Source organism: Poecilia reticulata, chromosome 23 (assembly GCF_904066995.2).
Source record: "Poecilia reticulata chromosome 23, P_reticulata-male-v2, whole genome shotgun sequence".
Classification (NCBI taxonomy): Eukaryota; Metazoa; Chordata; class Actinopteri; order Cyprinodontiformes; family Poeciliidae; genus Poecilia; species Poecilia reticulata.
The window spans coordinates 19,389,050-19,405,056 of NC_088852.1; the positions used below are offsets into that span (position 1 = coordinate 19,389,050).

The window sequence follows — 16,007 nt, forward strand, 5'->3', positions numbered from 1 at the left end:
ACATGGCGTTCAGTGACCACCCGTGATATTTCTACTTGGGTTCGAGCCTTGAGTTCAATTTTTCAACGTCTGACAACTGCAGAGTATTTCTATGCTATAATATTGTATAGTATATAGGTACTTAATATGTTATTGTTTTTATCCAGAAATTTTATGAATGTGTACAACGCTGGAGAGCAAAAAGATTATTCTTTTACATGCCATTCATAGCTAGGGTGCAACTATGGATGGCATGTGAACATAATTTAGATTTTTTTTTATACGTCATCACCTTGATGTGTTGAATCCCTCCCATGTTCATCCAGGCCTGAGACTGGTCAGGCTTCAGATCAACAGCCAACTTGTAATTCTATTAGGAGAGAAAACAGACAATGAAGAGACCGAATGGATCAGCAAACAAATCAGAAAGCTCCAACAACAGTGGCGGCGCCAGGGGGGCGCTAGGGGTTGCCATAGCTCCCCCTGGAAAAGTCATAGCACCCCATAGCACCCCCAGAAAATATTTGATTTTTTTTTTTTCATCTGATTTAACATTACTTATATGTAGTTGTTGTGGCATTTTCATCAAAAGACACAAAATAGAAACAAATTATTATATACTGAGTTAAAAAAAACATCATGCAAGAGGATTTGAACTTTGTCTATGCGCATTATCACTTCTGTGACATGCACACGTGGAGCAATCCTCTTCCAATCATTCGATGTCATTTGTCAGCAACTGACCAATCGGCTGTCACAATTTGTCAGAAAGTGTACGACCCTTATCTAGATGAACTGACCCTCAACACAATATTGACAGAGTTTATCATTGCAAACTACCATATGTTAGTTAGCACGAAGTTAATCGGTAGTAAGTGTAGCAGTGTGATGTTATTACTAGTGTTGTGGTCAAGACCACCTAACCCGAGACCAAGACAAGACCAGAGCATATTGAGACCGAGACAAGACCAAAACATTTAGGGTCCGAGACCAAGTCGAGGGAAATCGAGACCGAGTCAAGGCCAAGACCAGCAGCCCGAGCTAAATGACATGATAAAATGTGAAATATGATCAAAATTGCTTCTCAAATTGATCTGAAAGATCCATATTCCCATAAAAACACCTAGATATTGAATACTTACTAAATTTGACCAATATTAAAATGAAGTGCTTCCATCTTTGTGCTACAATCCGTGGTGGTCTCGTGCCATCACTAAAAAGATAACACCCTGGGGGTTTGCTCATGTCAGAAACCATCACTGTCGGCACCATTAAACATAGCAATTGAGGCAATGTCCTGACGGTAAATAACGCTCAACTATGAACACTGACCAAGGAGCAACAAAGAAATAACCAAGCACAAGGCGCTCACCGTGACTGTTTTCACCCTCTCTCCCGATACATGAAGCCAGGTAGTCTGACACCATGGCACACATTACAGCTGCCACTTCGAACGAAAACAATCATAGAGCAATGTGCATGCTCTGCGTGCTCTTTCGTTCTTGTGTTTTATTTATTTAATTAAAACAATATCAATATATACATGATTAAATAAAATAATGATAGCTACTGCAGTGTACGCAGAGCATTACAAGAACAAAGAACGGCTCTCAGTGACACTCCAGTCCTATTTTCTAAGTAAAGAGCCATTCAGAAGAATCGGACTATAATCACTATATTGCAGACTTTTGGACACAGCGTTGTCCCATATATGCAACAAGTCAGTCAACACCTCCGCACAATAATTAAGTACAATGAGTGACAACTTTTTTCCATCACAACAAGTCCAAGTTCCATCAAGTCAACGAAGCTTACCTTTCTTTAAGCTTCTTTTCTAAGTGACGAAAAAAAGTTAGACGTCCCCACCATCTGTGAAAGTAAAGCGCTGCTGAGTTAGCTGTAGCCATCGGATTTCTTATGATTTATGCAGCGCTATTCTATTACGGACGATTAGACAGGCATCTTCTGCTGCTCAGAGAAAACCACTGCGCATGTCTTGGAGCTGAGTGCGAGTGAAAGATGGGGAGGGGGAGTAACAGAAACACGTTATTGCTTGGATTTTAATTGGTGCGTTTTGCATCCACTGAAAACAACGATGTTAACAAATAAACTGGACAGTATGCTGTACGTTTAGTGATGTTTTCACAGTTGCGGTCTTGACTGGTCTTGAAATAAAATTCCGAGTCCTTAGCGCCCGAGACCGAGACAAGACCGAGATCAAATGTGGTCGAGTCCGAGACCATCAAAAAATGGTTTTGAGATCAAGACCGATCTTGAGTACTACAACACTGGTTATTACACTAGATTATCAAGTCATAAGCTATTCCGGTAGGGACTCATATGAGCACTGGCAGCTTTTATTTTGAAAAGACGGCAGATCCATTGCAAAACCCCGGGTAACTTCCTGTTTCAAAATTATTATTATTTTTTTTTAATTTGATGTTCCGGAGATAGGCAACAGCAACCCTCCCGACCCCACTAAAGGACAAGGGAGTCAAGAAAATGGATGGATGGATGAAAATTTGATGTGTTGCGAATGAAAATGTGAATTATTATCTTTACTGTCAAACATATTGAATTCATGGATTGTTGTTTTGAGTGTCAGTTTGGGGTTTAAAAAGAGAAATTAATGGATCATACCCAGGGGTGAAAGTAGTTTTAAATTCTTGGGGGTACTATGACAAAAAAAAAATAAAAAAAAATAAAATAAAATAAATAAATAAATAAATAAATTGCATGTATTGCATATGTATATATTGCTTCTTTGTGTGCTTTGGAGTTTCTGTGCTGATTAATTTTTTTGCGAAGCGATAAAAGCTGGTAGTTCTTTAAAATAAAGCTGTATTTCCTCCCACAGCCCACTGGCTGCAATGTTGACACCATGAGATGCCATGAGACCTAAACTCTGAACATCATGGCATGGAGTGCATCCCAGTTTTACATGTCTGGCATATAACCATTCATTTTAGTTTTTAAACTGGTTCTATTGATCCTGTGTCCAGACAGAGGGATAATCAGTAGCCCAGCATCATGACCTGTTTGTTCTGAAGATCCTGCAGCTTCCACTTCTCTTCCTAACATGGCGCCTCCTCACCCTGACTCTCATACTGACAGGAGGAACCACAGAGCTCTGTTAGGTTAAAGCTCATCTTCTGAAGTTGGGATATTTTTCCTCCAAAAGGTTCCAGAGGAATCACCTCAAACCAGATGTTGGACTGGATTTTATTTCACTGTCATTTGTGAATGTTAGAGCCTCATTTTCAACAGTGGAGCTATAAAGGTTGAAAAAGGTTATTTTGGAGAAAATCTCATTAAATATCAATGTTTCTACTAAATAAGAGACATAAAACAAAATTGTTGGATAAAGGAAAAGCCTCTCAGACTCTGAGCCCGACAGCACCAAACTATTTTTTTTATTAGATAATTAAATAATTTTAATAATTTTGTGGCAATAGAAGCCATTTGTTTGTTAGAGACTTAATGAAACATATTTACCGTGTTTGATGTTTGTTGTAAATGACGTATAGTCACAAAGAACGAGGTAATTAGTCCAAGTTTGTCGCTTATTGAAAGTTCAGAAACTACAGCAGCTGTGATGAGCCACAGCAAAGGAAAACAACCTGAACAGGTGATCAACTCTAAGCCACTCCTACCTTTTTACTCTGTCTGTCATTTAAGCACAGCCGTTGCCATGGCAACCTCCTGCGCTCCACATGCCGACCAGATATTACGTTAAAAACATTCAGTCCGTCATCAGGTTTTCAGGCTTGATATTTATTTTGCGATCATTAATAAGCTCCCTGAACACAGCGGTGGTTGATTAGTTCATTTTAACTCCTGCTCTGCTAGTTATTTTGGTAATGGAACCGAAACGCACAGAATTGTGCAACACCTTGTTGAAACAATAATCACTGAGATTATTGCTGTTGGGTCATTAATATGAACATGTTTTGTCGATGTTTTTTGTTCTTTAATAAAGTTACTAACGTTTTAAGCCCGTCAGAAGAGGACGTGCTGGTCTCAGCGTCCTGGCTGCGTTCAGTTTGTCACCTAAAGCCGAGATCGACATGTTGCTCATCTGCTGTAGTAAAGCACAAAGAGTTCAGAAACAATATGAAAAGTTATTTATTAACCGCTTAAGTCGTGTTTTAGATTGTTCTTGAAAAACTAATCAGTCACGGCTGCAGTGAACCCGTTGATTCTTTCCAGCTGACAGCCGCTCCTCTCTTGCAGGTACTGCGTACCCCCACTAAATTTTTTAGGGGTACCCTGCCGTACCCCCTTACTTTCACCCCTGATCATACCATTATAGTCCGTGAAAGGTTTTCCCAGAGCGCTCTTTCTGTTCGTATTCCGTGGGAGAAGGTATGAAGTTTTGTTTTCTGTGTTCAATAAGTGCATTTTAAGTATAATAAGTAATAGTTTGATTACTGTTCTTGTCAAATAATGTGCTCTGGAGCACTTGAACGTTGTTAAACAGTGCTAGAACTGTGTTAGCAGATATTTAGCTGCTCTTATGCTACATGAAATATTGCTAATGAAAATGCTACATCCATATGCTGAAAATAGTCCTGTTCATGGTTAAACAGGCGCTGTGGAACAATGTGAAGAGAAAAGGCCAGTTTTGACTATTTTCTGCTCTTTGAATGCAGGTATTGATGTTTCATTGCTTTTGGTGGGAATATTTTGTCTAATTGTTTGTTATTCATGTACTGTTTAAGACTATTATGCCCATGTTTGGGCTTAGTTATTGATTATTGTTGCAATTATTTTTATTTTGTAAGTTAAATGTGTTGTTTTACACAAGTGCCGTCAGCTCAGCTGTTGTCTGGCTGTTATTTCCCACAAGACACTGCGCAGATTCAGCTACGCTACATAAGCATAACATTTTTTATCGTTGATAGTCAAAGCCCTGTGGCGGTTAATTAGGCAATTAAATAAACACAAGTTAATTAAAAAAAACAAATAACAAATATGACAATATGCCCGCGACGTCACTGTCTCCACCACGATGGTTTTCAAAATCTATGCTCTCCTGTATAAAGCCTGTATAAATATGTACACGTCATAGCCTAATATCGCTTTCATTTAGTTGATTTTGCAGTAAAATGGCCACAAGGTGCTGCGCGGTCAGCTGCACAGACAGACAAGGGCTCAAACCAAGTCTGTCATTTTATTTTAATGAGGAAAAATGCGCGACGGATAGTCATAACTGGCAGCTCCTGGTGTAACCGCGGATTTACAGCGAACACTTTATGCAAGGTAAGAAAATTAACGTTCATGTAATACATAATGTTGAGAAAAATTATTATTTTGAGTGTTTAACACAGTTTAAACATTTTAGAACGAATTTCTTAAGTTTGAACAGGTTTGTGTGAGTGATTTAAAACCCGAAGAACTATTGCTGTTTAAAGTACAAAGGAGAATAGAGGATCTGCAAGAGAATTTCGGCTCAGACCCCTGGAGTCTTATCATTAAAGACAGCAGGTCATAAATTAACATATGCAGGAAGGTGGAGGACAGAATCACTTGAATTACTCTGAGAAGGGGAACTTTGGTCGGTTCACGTAACCAGGATGAGAAATCTTCCAAACTAACATCTGACATGGTGCAAAAAACTGAATATAACATAAAATGTTTTAAATCACTAACATTTAATTTGTAAGACATTTTTCTTAGTTATTAATAACATGTTTTGACTAAAAATTCTATTATCTTGTTTTAGAATTAATTTAGTTAATGATGAATGTATTTGAAAATTGTATTATTTCTGACTATATTAGAATCACATGAAAATGTTTAGTTTAGTATTAGAAAATACTTAGGTTTATGGTGAATGAATGTCTTAATTCTTATTTGTTTCTAATTCCTAATTAGAAACAGGAATTGTACTTCATTATTTTCTGTTTATTATCTATTGCTTTTGGTTTGATATCAGGACTAAACTTTGGAGATGCTGAGTGCAGAAGAACAAATTGGGTTTTTGGAGAACTTTTCATTGAATTAAAATACAGAATTAAAGGTTTGTTCCTGGCAGAGCAGAAGAGAAACCAGAATTTCACAGCTACCTGTGAGGTTCATTCATCTGTTTCTCTTTGCCCAGATGGCTGTAGAGCCACAGGAGGCCGGATAGTGTTAAGAAAATAAATTTAAAATAAGTTAGTTTTAGAATTTATCATGACTTGATTGAAATACCATAATTATAGTTTTAAAATTTATAACATATTCTGACCTATTGATATATTTTACTGTAGTTAAAGCAGATGGTTTGCCAAGATCTCTGATCTGCTCTTTGTCTGTCTGGGAAACAATCAGTAGGAAGTTCTAGCTTTTCACACTGATCTGTGAAAAGCCATAAACCACCATGAATTCGGAGAGTCTGCTTACACCTTATTTAACAAAAGGTGTTTGATCTTGCGACCAAACTGCAGGGACTTTTTCTAAATTTAAAAGGGCCAGAGATGTCTTCCAATTGGTCAAGTAGAGATACGCCTTATCTGAATACATTAAAGAGGAAAACACACCTACAGGTATAAAAGTTTGTGCACAAGGGAAACAATTCAGAAAAAAGCTGATTTATTTTTATTTCTACACCAGCTCTTTCTCCAAGGACGTCCTTGATATTTCTTTGTCTTCTTGTCTCAGGTAACAATGTTTGTATCTGTGTTTCTTCAGTTTCCTGTACTATCTTATATTTTCTTCTGATTGGATTAAATTCTGTAATTCTGTGACGTCAACACGCATTGTTGTGTTTTTGTCCCCACACGTGGCCATGCGAGAGAACCTGGGATCAACAGGAAGAATCAGAGCCAGAGTTTTGCTAAATTTACCAGTAATATAAAAATTCTTCCTTAACAATAAGTAAGTATGATTAGAAAGATATCAAATATTGCATTATGGAGAAGGTAGCGTCTAACCATCAGTAACATGGAAACAGAGCCACGCCGTCATGTAGCCTAGCATGTATGGAAAAATGATTAGCGTCTCGTATTCTGTACGTTTTTAATGCTGCTCCGGTTTAAGGGGAAACGCTGATTATGACATAGTGACATAAATCATGTGGTGTGAATTCAGGCAAAGTCGGTAATTTGATCAACACAGCAGGGGGGAGGAGGTCTGGTCGGTTCGCATATGAGCCCAACCAGGTGTGTTACGTTCACAGACAAATTAGCTTGACTTGAACAAATAGAAGCCATGAATAAACACAAAAACAACTTCAGCTGCTCAGTTCATTACGCCAGATTCTCACTTCCGATGTACGTCATAGCGCTTTGAATGATTAAGTGACGTAGTTGCAAATGGTCAATATTAGGGTATCCCCTTTGTCATGAATGCTGTTTAACCTAAACAATATATGAGACAATATATGAGATAATATACAATATAAAAAAAAATAAAAATTCCCTTCTCACCCTCCGCGGGTGGTCTGTTTCATCCTCTGAGCTCGGGTCCTCTACCAGAGGCCTGGGAGCTTGAGGTTCTCCTCCAGTATCTTGGCTGTGCCTAGAACTGCACATTTCTGGACTGAGATGTCTGATGTTGTTCCTGGGATCTGTTTGAGCCACTGCTCCAGTTTAGGGGTGACTGCCCCGAGGGCCCCGATGACCACAGGCACCACTGTGGTCTTCACCTTCCATATATATATATATATATATATATATATATATATATATATATATATATATATATATATATATATATATACTTAAAACTGTGTTTTAAGTATATATATATATATATATATATACTTAAAACTGTGTTTTAAGTATATCTAATTTTACGGTGAGAGAGTCCTTGTCACACTCTGTCACCGTTATATATATATATATATATATATATATATATATATATATTGTAATCTGGCTAATGGCTCAAAGGTTCATGCTGACGTCTAAGCATCAAATACAAGCAAATCAGTCTGATTAAAATAACAATACTAATGCGTGTGTGTTGATAACTATAGGGGGAACATGTCGTCATAGCGCCCTCAGTAAAATGCTGAGCTCCTCTTAGCACCTACAGGAAAACTATTCTGAACCCGCCCTTGTCCAACATTTGGCATCAGGCTGCATAGAGTCCAACAGTTCAATATAACATCAATCTAAGTTTAAGGTGAAGAATAATTGATGGTATTGACATTTTGAAAAAAATGTAGCACCTTATTGGCAATAAAAAAACCAGAAAGAATGTAACTGTGCCCTCCCATTTTGTCAAGAAAATTCTTGTGGTCTTAAAAGCTGTTGCAAAAAGGCACATCTGCATTCCATTTCAGTGGCATATGTAGGGGCACAGTTTTAAGTAAATAACACTCCAGCCTCAACTTCCTATTTGATGTTGTAACAAAAACAACCAGATCTCCATGGAAACTACTTTTTTTCTGTCATTTTCATTAAGGTCCTTGTCACACTCTGTCACCGTTAGCATCCTGGCTGCTATCATCTCGTAAGGTGCTGACCCCGTGTGATGAACCTGAGTCCTGACCACCAGGTGTTCTGTTTAGTGCAGATGAACTGTGTTTCATCTCATCCTGTCTCCTGGCCATTATTCACACAACGCAGAATTGAATTATTATTTGAACCGAGCTGAGATAGTACCCGAGTACATTTAGCAAGGTTACACAAGAGAGTCCCGTCCTTTTTTGCATCTGTCACAGAACGAATCAACAGAGGAAAACATCTTTGACAATTTCAATTTAGATAAATGCAATCTGTGTAAAACCTTGAATTGTAAGATACTAATACAAATAGAAGTAGAATTAACATATTCTTGGACTTTGGGCCACTGGCTATCTGTAATAATCAGTCATAGATCTTCCTGACCATCCTTTTCAGATGGACTAATGTAGGCACTGAGTCTTCTGTGATAACCAATTATGGATTCTTGTTAATAAATGCCCTTCGTCACTGGATCAAACAGAAGGATTGTCTCCATAGAGGAGGATGGGATTTGACTAGGAAGGGTTGGAAATCTATTCTTGAATCTGTAAATATTTTTAAAAATATACGTTATCACAGTACTTTCCATATTAAATTTGGTTTATAATTGTTGAAATGTAAATGTAAAAGCATTTCCAAAAAATAAATCTTTTGTACATTGAATCCCTTTATGGTTCCACTGATTAAGAAGTACATTTAGGGCTGATGGAGGGAATGTGTGGTTATTTATCAATGGACTAAGAACTGATGTGACTGTCCATCCATAAGATTTTAACAGAATGAGAAACTATTAGATTCTTAATTTTTGATTAGAAATAGAAAGAGCAGAATCTAATAAGGATTGGAAAGAGTCTGAGTGGACATCCATTTGTCTTTTTCTTTTTTTTTTTTTTTCACGAGTTATTAACTCAATAAATTGCTTCTGTTTTTACTTTTGGGAATAGGAATACCCGTACTCCTATTCCACCCTAACCAAGTGATCTTTGTAAGAATTATTTTTTGGATTCTCTTGTAAATGAAGTATGTTATGAGAGTCTAGTATATTAAAAAATGCCTTAGTTATTCAGATCGAGATACATTGGAGTGACAGAACTTTAGGCAGAATATTCAATTAACAGTTCTTGTTGTCTACATGAATTCAAGTTATCTCTGTAGAAATAACTCCCTCTGGTCCAACGTGTCCTTTCTGACTTTGCTCTTTTTATTGTGCAATAAAGATTCATTTTAAAAAGTGGAAAGTGAGCACAACGTCTGTACAGAAATGAAAAAGGATTGGGTTTTGTCATATGGTGTGGTTGGTGGTGGTGAGGATAGAACGCTGAGACCCAGGTTATGGTGAAGATGATGATATTTAATGATGAAGAACACAGTCCTGGCTCAGGCAGCACGGCAGCAAATTAGCACGTAGCTTATACCGGTAGCAACTGACAAAGGACTGGACATGGAAACAAACAACCTCAGGACTTAACAGTTCTACTGAGGGGAAAGCAACGCACTGCGACGACATCTGATGAGGAACACAGACAACAGGTGAGACTAAATACACACAGAGGTAATCAAGGGAACGAGACACACCTGGGAGACAATCAACGGGGAAACGCAGAGACAGAGACTCACAGGGAACAGGATCACACAGAAAAACTCAAAATAAACACAAACACGGATCATGACAGGTTAATTCCTGGCATCAACTAACTAGCAAGTTATATAACACAGGGGTTAAGATTAGTATTCTTTTTGACTCCCTTAACATGACATACTGGCATGGATTAATTAGTCATCATTTAGCTAACAGTATCTGTATGGAACAACATTACTTAACTTGCAGTTTGTTTGGAAAGAACTATGCAAAGTTTTTTCACCTTTTATTGGCTCTGGTTGGTTTGATGAACATGATTCTGACACACTGTGCAGCATTGCTCAGTAACACATCTCCCCTCAGTGATTCCCATGGATAATACCAGCGTTAGCATGTATTACATACACATGCATACTTATATTTAAATATACCTCAGAAAAACATGTTGCCACGTATTTCCAATAAATAAACTGTTGCAACAGCTGGAAAAAATATGGTGGACAGAGGGCACAGATATGGGAAGGTTGGGAGACATGTCCCATGCGTGTCCCTGTCCGTTACACTCATACTGCTGTTGCTATCCATCAGGTGATGGAGTGTCTAACTTCGACACTGTGAGGTGCAGCAAATGTGGTGTCTGCAAGGAGAGGGGAGGAAGAGATGCACCTTTTCTTAAAACTTTAATAATTTTGGCAATGATACAAAATCAGAACAGAAGTGCTTATGGTGGGAGTACGGCTCTCATTATGTTCTGAAATGCAAAACCTTTAATTTGAAGAAAGCACATTTCATTTTCACCATGGGGTATAAATTGACACCAAAATCACCAGGGAAACATGGGAAAGACTAATTAAAAAAAAAGACAGAGGAAATAGACATTACCTCAAAGGCTTCATTCAGCTGGTTCATCTCTCTCAGCTGGTTTCCTTTAGAGAAATGCAATTCTGCCCTCACTGTCAGATCACTGGGATTCTGCTGCAGGGCCATGTCCAGAGCCAGTAGAGCCTGACACACACACACACACGCGCACGCATGCACACACACACACACAACAATGAATAAGGTTACATATCTGCTACATTTACCAGATAGTTTGTCAAAGGAGCGAGAAACAAAAAGAAGCGATAAAAGTCAGACCTGTCATTGCAAGGCTAAAAAGACAAAGAAACTTAACTGAAGCACAAGCACAAACTTCATCTTCTTTATTAGTTCTGCTGAACTGTTCAAAGCACTTTACAGCAAACTGGTTGACCATTTTCATGTATGTGTGGGTCTATGTATGCCCATCGTAGTCCCAACAGAAACATTAATTCAATTTTATCATGAGCAGCAAATATGCCTGTTAAAATCACTGGTGATTTTTATGAAACAATGCGTGAAAGCAGAGGAACAGGATGAGTGGTAGCTGCTCTATAACAGTTGCTGATATGATACAACTTGATTGTTTCCATGGAAACTGCAGGAACAGAACCCAACCACTGCTGAGAGTTGACAGTTTGTGACATAAATCACAAACTGTACTTGACATGCAGTCAAGTCAACGTTTATTTACATACCACATTTACAACAACCTCAGTTGACCAAGGTGCTTTGCAACAATCACAAAATCACAGAAAATAAAATGAAGTGACTTCTGCTTATGGTGGCCACGTAGGAAGACGTGCTGAACCTCGTTCTGTTATGGAACAATCTGACTGTGGAAACAATTTTGTAAAACAGGTCAAAATTTTATACAATAATCCCTGAGCTGAAATAATAACTAGACTTAGATTTATATAACAGAAATGTATCTAAGCCAATAAGGATCAATAGAGGCTTCAGACAAGGCTGTCGATTATCGCCTTTGCTGTTCACTCTAGCAATAGCGCCATTTGCTATCGCAATAATAATCACTGTTGGACCCACAGAGCACAAAATCTTCCTGTTCGCAGACGACATGATCTTATTCATGTCAAAGTTAAGCATTAAAAATTATTTAGGAAATAATTTAATTATTTAGTGAGATATCTGGACACAAAATAAACAAAACCAGATAATCTATTCTCTTACTAAATGCAAATGATAGAATTAGCCCAACTTCAAATATATTACAGTTTAAGATAGTAAAAGAATTTAAATATTTATTAATATATTTCTTCAGATCTTCAACAGGTGACTGTGATCAATTACAGACTCATATTAAATGAAGTCAATAATTCATTTGAGATATGGATGCCGCTGCCAATATCTATGATTGGAAAAATAAATATAATAAAAATGAATAATAATAGAGGCACACATACACACCTCTGTGTAGTTGCCACGCTTGCTGTAGATGGCAGAGAGCAGGCGGTAACATTCCATACAGGTGGGCTCTCTGGAGATGATGTCCAGAGTCATCTTCTCTGCCTCTGAGCTCAGCCCAGCCATGGCCAGGACCTGAGCCTGGGGCAGATAACAGGTGTGTCAATTCTGTATGTAAGGAAATAAGTATAAGCAAAAAAAATGGGTTGTGTGTGTTTTTTTTCTTCTTTTTTTACCAAAGCCAGCCAGATGTCAGTACTGTCTGACTGCAAGGCAGCAGCCTCTTTGTACACATGCAGTGCCTCCTCATAGCGGCCTGTGTTGTAGTACAGCGCTCCAAGGGGAGTCAGGATGTCAACTTTCCTGGTAACCAGCAGAGCCCTGCAGAGGTCAGAGGTCACCATTTTAGCTTTTCATAAATGTGACTACATAGTCTGCAACTAAATAGACACTTTCATTTGCATTTAGACTTTAGAAAAACATTGTTAAACATGAATCCTACACAGGTCAAGCTGAACTGGTTCAAAACTGAATGAGCTAGTAAAACGAAAGCAAGACCTTTCCTCAAGGTGGCATGTTTGGCCAGGTCAGTGAGTAGTAATATAAATATAACTGATGAAACCCTCATTTTGCTTTCTTTATGAAGAATAGCATTAAGCACTGAGGTCTGGTGACTGTGGAGAACATTGGAATATAATGATCTCAGTCTTGTTTCACAAATGTAGGTTTTATGTGGTTTTTAAAGATTCTGACTCCACTAGCTGCACGCGGCAGCAGAAATCAACACTCAACAGGTAACATAGGTAAGTTTTCTCCAATCTGTCTGTCCAGTTTGTTTAAATGTACAAAGTTGCTATTTAGTAAATACTTGGCGTCATCGGAAACAGTGCAACACTATTTTTTATTAATAATGACTGAACATTTCAAAATAATATTATTGTTTTTTAGTTTTGTTGTAATGAAAACACAGCGGTCATTCAGAGCACCATGACATGATCTGATAGCTCTTCAGAAAAAGGAAGTCTCATCCTTCATTTCCCTTTCTAGCACAAATAAACACACACAGCAGCTTCCACTCGTAGTAAAGCTGTTTTTCACCTCTTGTACCACATCTCAGCTTCCTCATTCTCATTGGATGATCGTAGAAGACGGCCCAGGTTCACCATAGCAACATAATGTGCTGGCTTAAGTCGTATTGCTTCCTGATAGTGAGTAGTGGCTAGATGCCCTTCTCCTGGAGGAAAATAGTCAAAAGCGAAAGGAAAGACATTAAAAGATGACTTAAGGGAAAACTGTTGTTGCAAATGTGGATGTGGGAAAGATGGGGAAAAGCAGAAATCAAAACCTAAAAAAAAAGTCAATAATGTTCTTTAGAATCAGATCAGTCTGACTTAATATTCTCTCTTCTACTATTAACTTTTTACCTTCATGAACATTGAAAATAATCCTACATCAGTTCAGCTGTTTTCCTTTTTGTGTACTGAGCTAGGTTCTGAGGTTCTGATTCTGCTGGAGGTTACTTCCTGTTAAAGGAGAGTTTTTCTTCTCCACTGTTGCTACATGCATGTTCTGTATGAGAGACTGCTGTAAAATCAACAACTATGACACAATGCAAGTCCAGGAGGAGTAAATGCTCCAAGTCAATGTTTTGATGCAAACTGCTGCTTATATATATATATATATATATATATATATATATATATATATATTCTTTTTAAAATATTATAACAATTATTAATTGATCATACTGTAGGGTTTCATAGCTAGGATCAGTTGGAATGTATGTGTAATTAAGTTGAAATAATTTTTTGTAAATTAATTTGTTGTGAATATGTGCTATATACATAAATTTAATTTAAATGTGTTAAGGCTTTTGGACAGACAAGTCCACACTTGGAGAAAAAATAGAACCTTACTGATAATGAAGTCCAGAGTGTGAACTGGGTCGTGGGTTGGTTGGTTGACATGCTGTCTTGGAGGTTAACATGGATGTTGAAATCTCCAACAATGATAAAACACTCATAATCTCAGTACATATGACAGATAGGTCACTGAAATATTGAAGAATTCTTAGATCTAAATTTTGATTCAGGTTTTTCTGTTTTTTTGTTTCAATCATTTTTATTGGTTATGGCGTTTCATGAATCTTACAGTATTTTACCATGTGGGGGCCAGACGCATTTTGGAGGGGGGTCCTTTCTACATAAGATTTCAAATATCAAGACAGACAGTGGTGAGGATGTTGGCTGGGTGTCAGTGTAATCCATTGTTTAAGTCCTGGGACCTTTATGAACAATAAACTGTTACGGTGTGAGTTGTGTTTTCATCTTCACTTGTTCATTATTATTTTCAGTAACATGAAAGACCTAAGAACCAAGAACACAGATGAGCTGAAGACCCCTCCCTGCTAAAGCACCGCGGGATTCCTGAAGCCCTGGCAGAACCACAGTCTGATTACCTCCATACTATGATGGTTTGATGCTGTAATTCATATTAAAAGAGCCCAACCAAGTACAGTATGCCCATGTACTGTATAGTACATGGGCATATATATATATATATATATATATATATATATATATATTGTAATGTACTGTATAGTACATGGGCATACTGTCAGTAGGACCCCATTTCTGCATTAAAATCCTTTTTATTGGTCTAATGTGATACTCTAATTTTCTGAGAGCGCTTTGGGTTTTCATAGGTTGTAAACCACATTAATCATTTTATAATGTGGCTTAAAACCTATGAAAATTAAATGCTTGGACTACATCATTTTGTCTAATGAAACTAAAAACTATGTAATGTTTTGACTTGAATTAGTGAAATAAAATAACTTTTCAATGAAATTCTTATTTATCATCATATTAACTTGTTTAAGAGGAAACTGGGAGTTACAGAGCTTCAGTGAAGCAAAGAAAAAGTGATGGTTAATCAGTGCATGTACACACACCACCATGATACACATGATACACACACCACCATGATACACATGATACACACACCACCATGATACACATGATACACACACCACCATGATACACATGATACACACACCACCATGCTCTGGGTCAGACTGGGAGAACATAGAACTTACCTGTGTCTACCAAGAAAACACCATAGTTGTTATGTAGGTCGGAGTTGTCTGGACAGTTTTCTATGCCCTTCAAATACATTTCGTTTGCCTCAGCAAATCGTTTCTGTGAGAGGATAGAATAAGATAATACTTTATTGATCCTCTAATGGGGGGACATTTTGTTTGTCGCAGCATAGTGCACAATAAAAATTAAAATAAATAAATAAAATAATGATGATAATAAACATACAACAATAATAAATGACAATGAGCAGTGACAACCATAAGGACACACCCATATTGCTCAGTACATAACTAAATATACATTCAAAGTTTAAAACGCACAGCTCCAGAGACTATGTATGTATTATAAATTCTGATAGCCTCAGGCAGAAAGGACTTGCTGTAGTGCTCTTTAGCACTGGGCTGCAGGAATCTGGTTATGTCTGGTCCTCAGGCTGCCCACCACATTATAGAGGGGATAGAGGGGATAGAGGGGCTATCCTTGGTCATTCTGTCTCTCATCGCCTCTTCCAGACTCAGCCTTTCTTATCAGTTTGTTAAGTCTGTTTGAATCTTTCACTTAAACAGTGTATATATATATATATATATTTTATTATAACGCGGTAACGTTACATTTAGGCACTCCTGCAAT

The 16,007-nt window shown here is 37.6% G+C and overlaps 1 protein-coding gene across 3 annotated transcripts in view; it reads right to left on the bottom strand.

Annotated features, from left to right (window-relative positions):
* Positions 1-16,007, bottom strand: part of tmtc1 (transmembrane O-mannosyltransferase targeting cadherins 1) — a 103,407-nt gene that overhangs the window by 5,656 nt on the left and 81,744 nt on the right. The window contains exons 13-18 of one of the 3 annotated variants that reach the window (XM_008401212.3): positions 15,374-15,476; positions 13,375-13,510; positions 12,513-12,657; positions 12,280-12,417; positions 10,876-10,998; positions 272-349 (exon numbers count right to left, since the gene is read on the bottom strand). In XM_008401212.3, coding sequence (XP_008399434.1) covers positions 272-349; positions 10,876-10,998; positions 12,280-12,417; positions 12,513-12,657; positions 13,375-13,510; positions 15,374-15,476 — 723 coding nt within the window. Of the gene's footprint in view, positions 1-271; positions 350-9,744; positions 10,631-10,875; positions 10,999-12,279; positions 12,445-12,512; positions 12,658-13,374; positions 13,511-15,373; positions 15,477-16,007 lie in introns of those variants that run through there. The other 2 variants (XM_008401213.3, XM_008401214.3) reach the window with 2 other exon arrangements.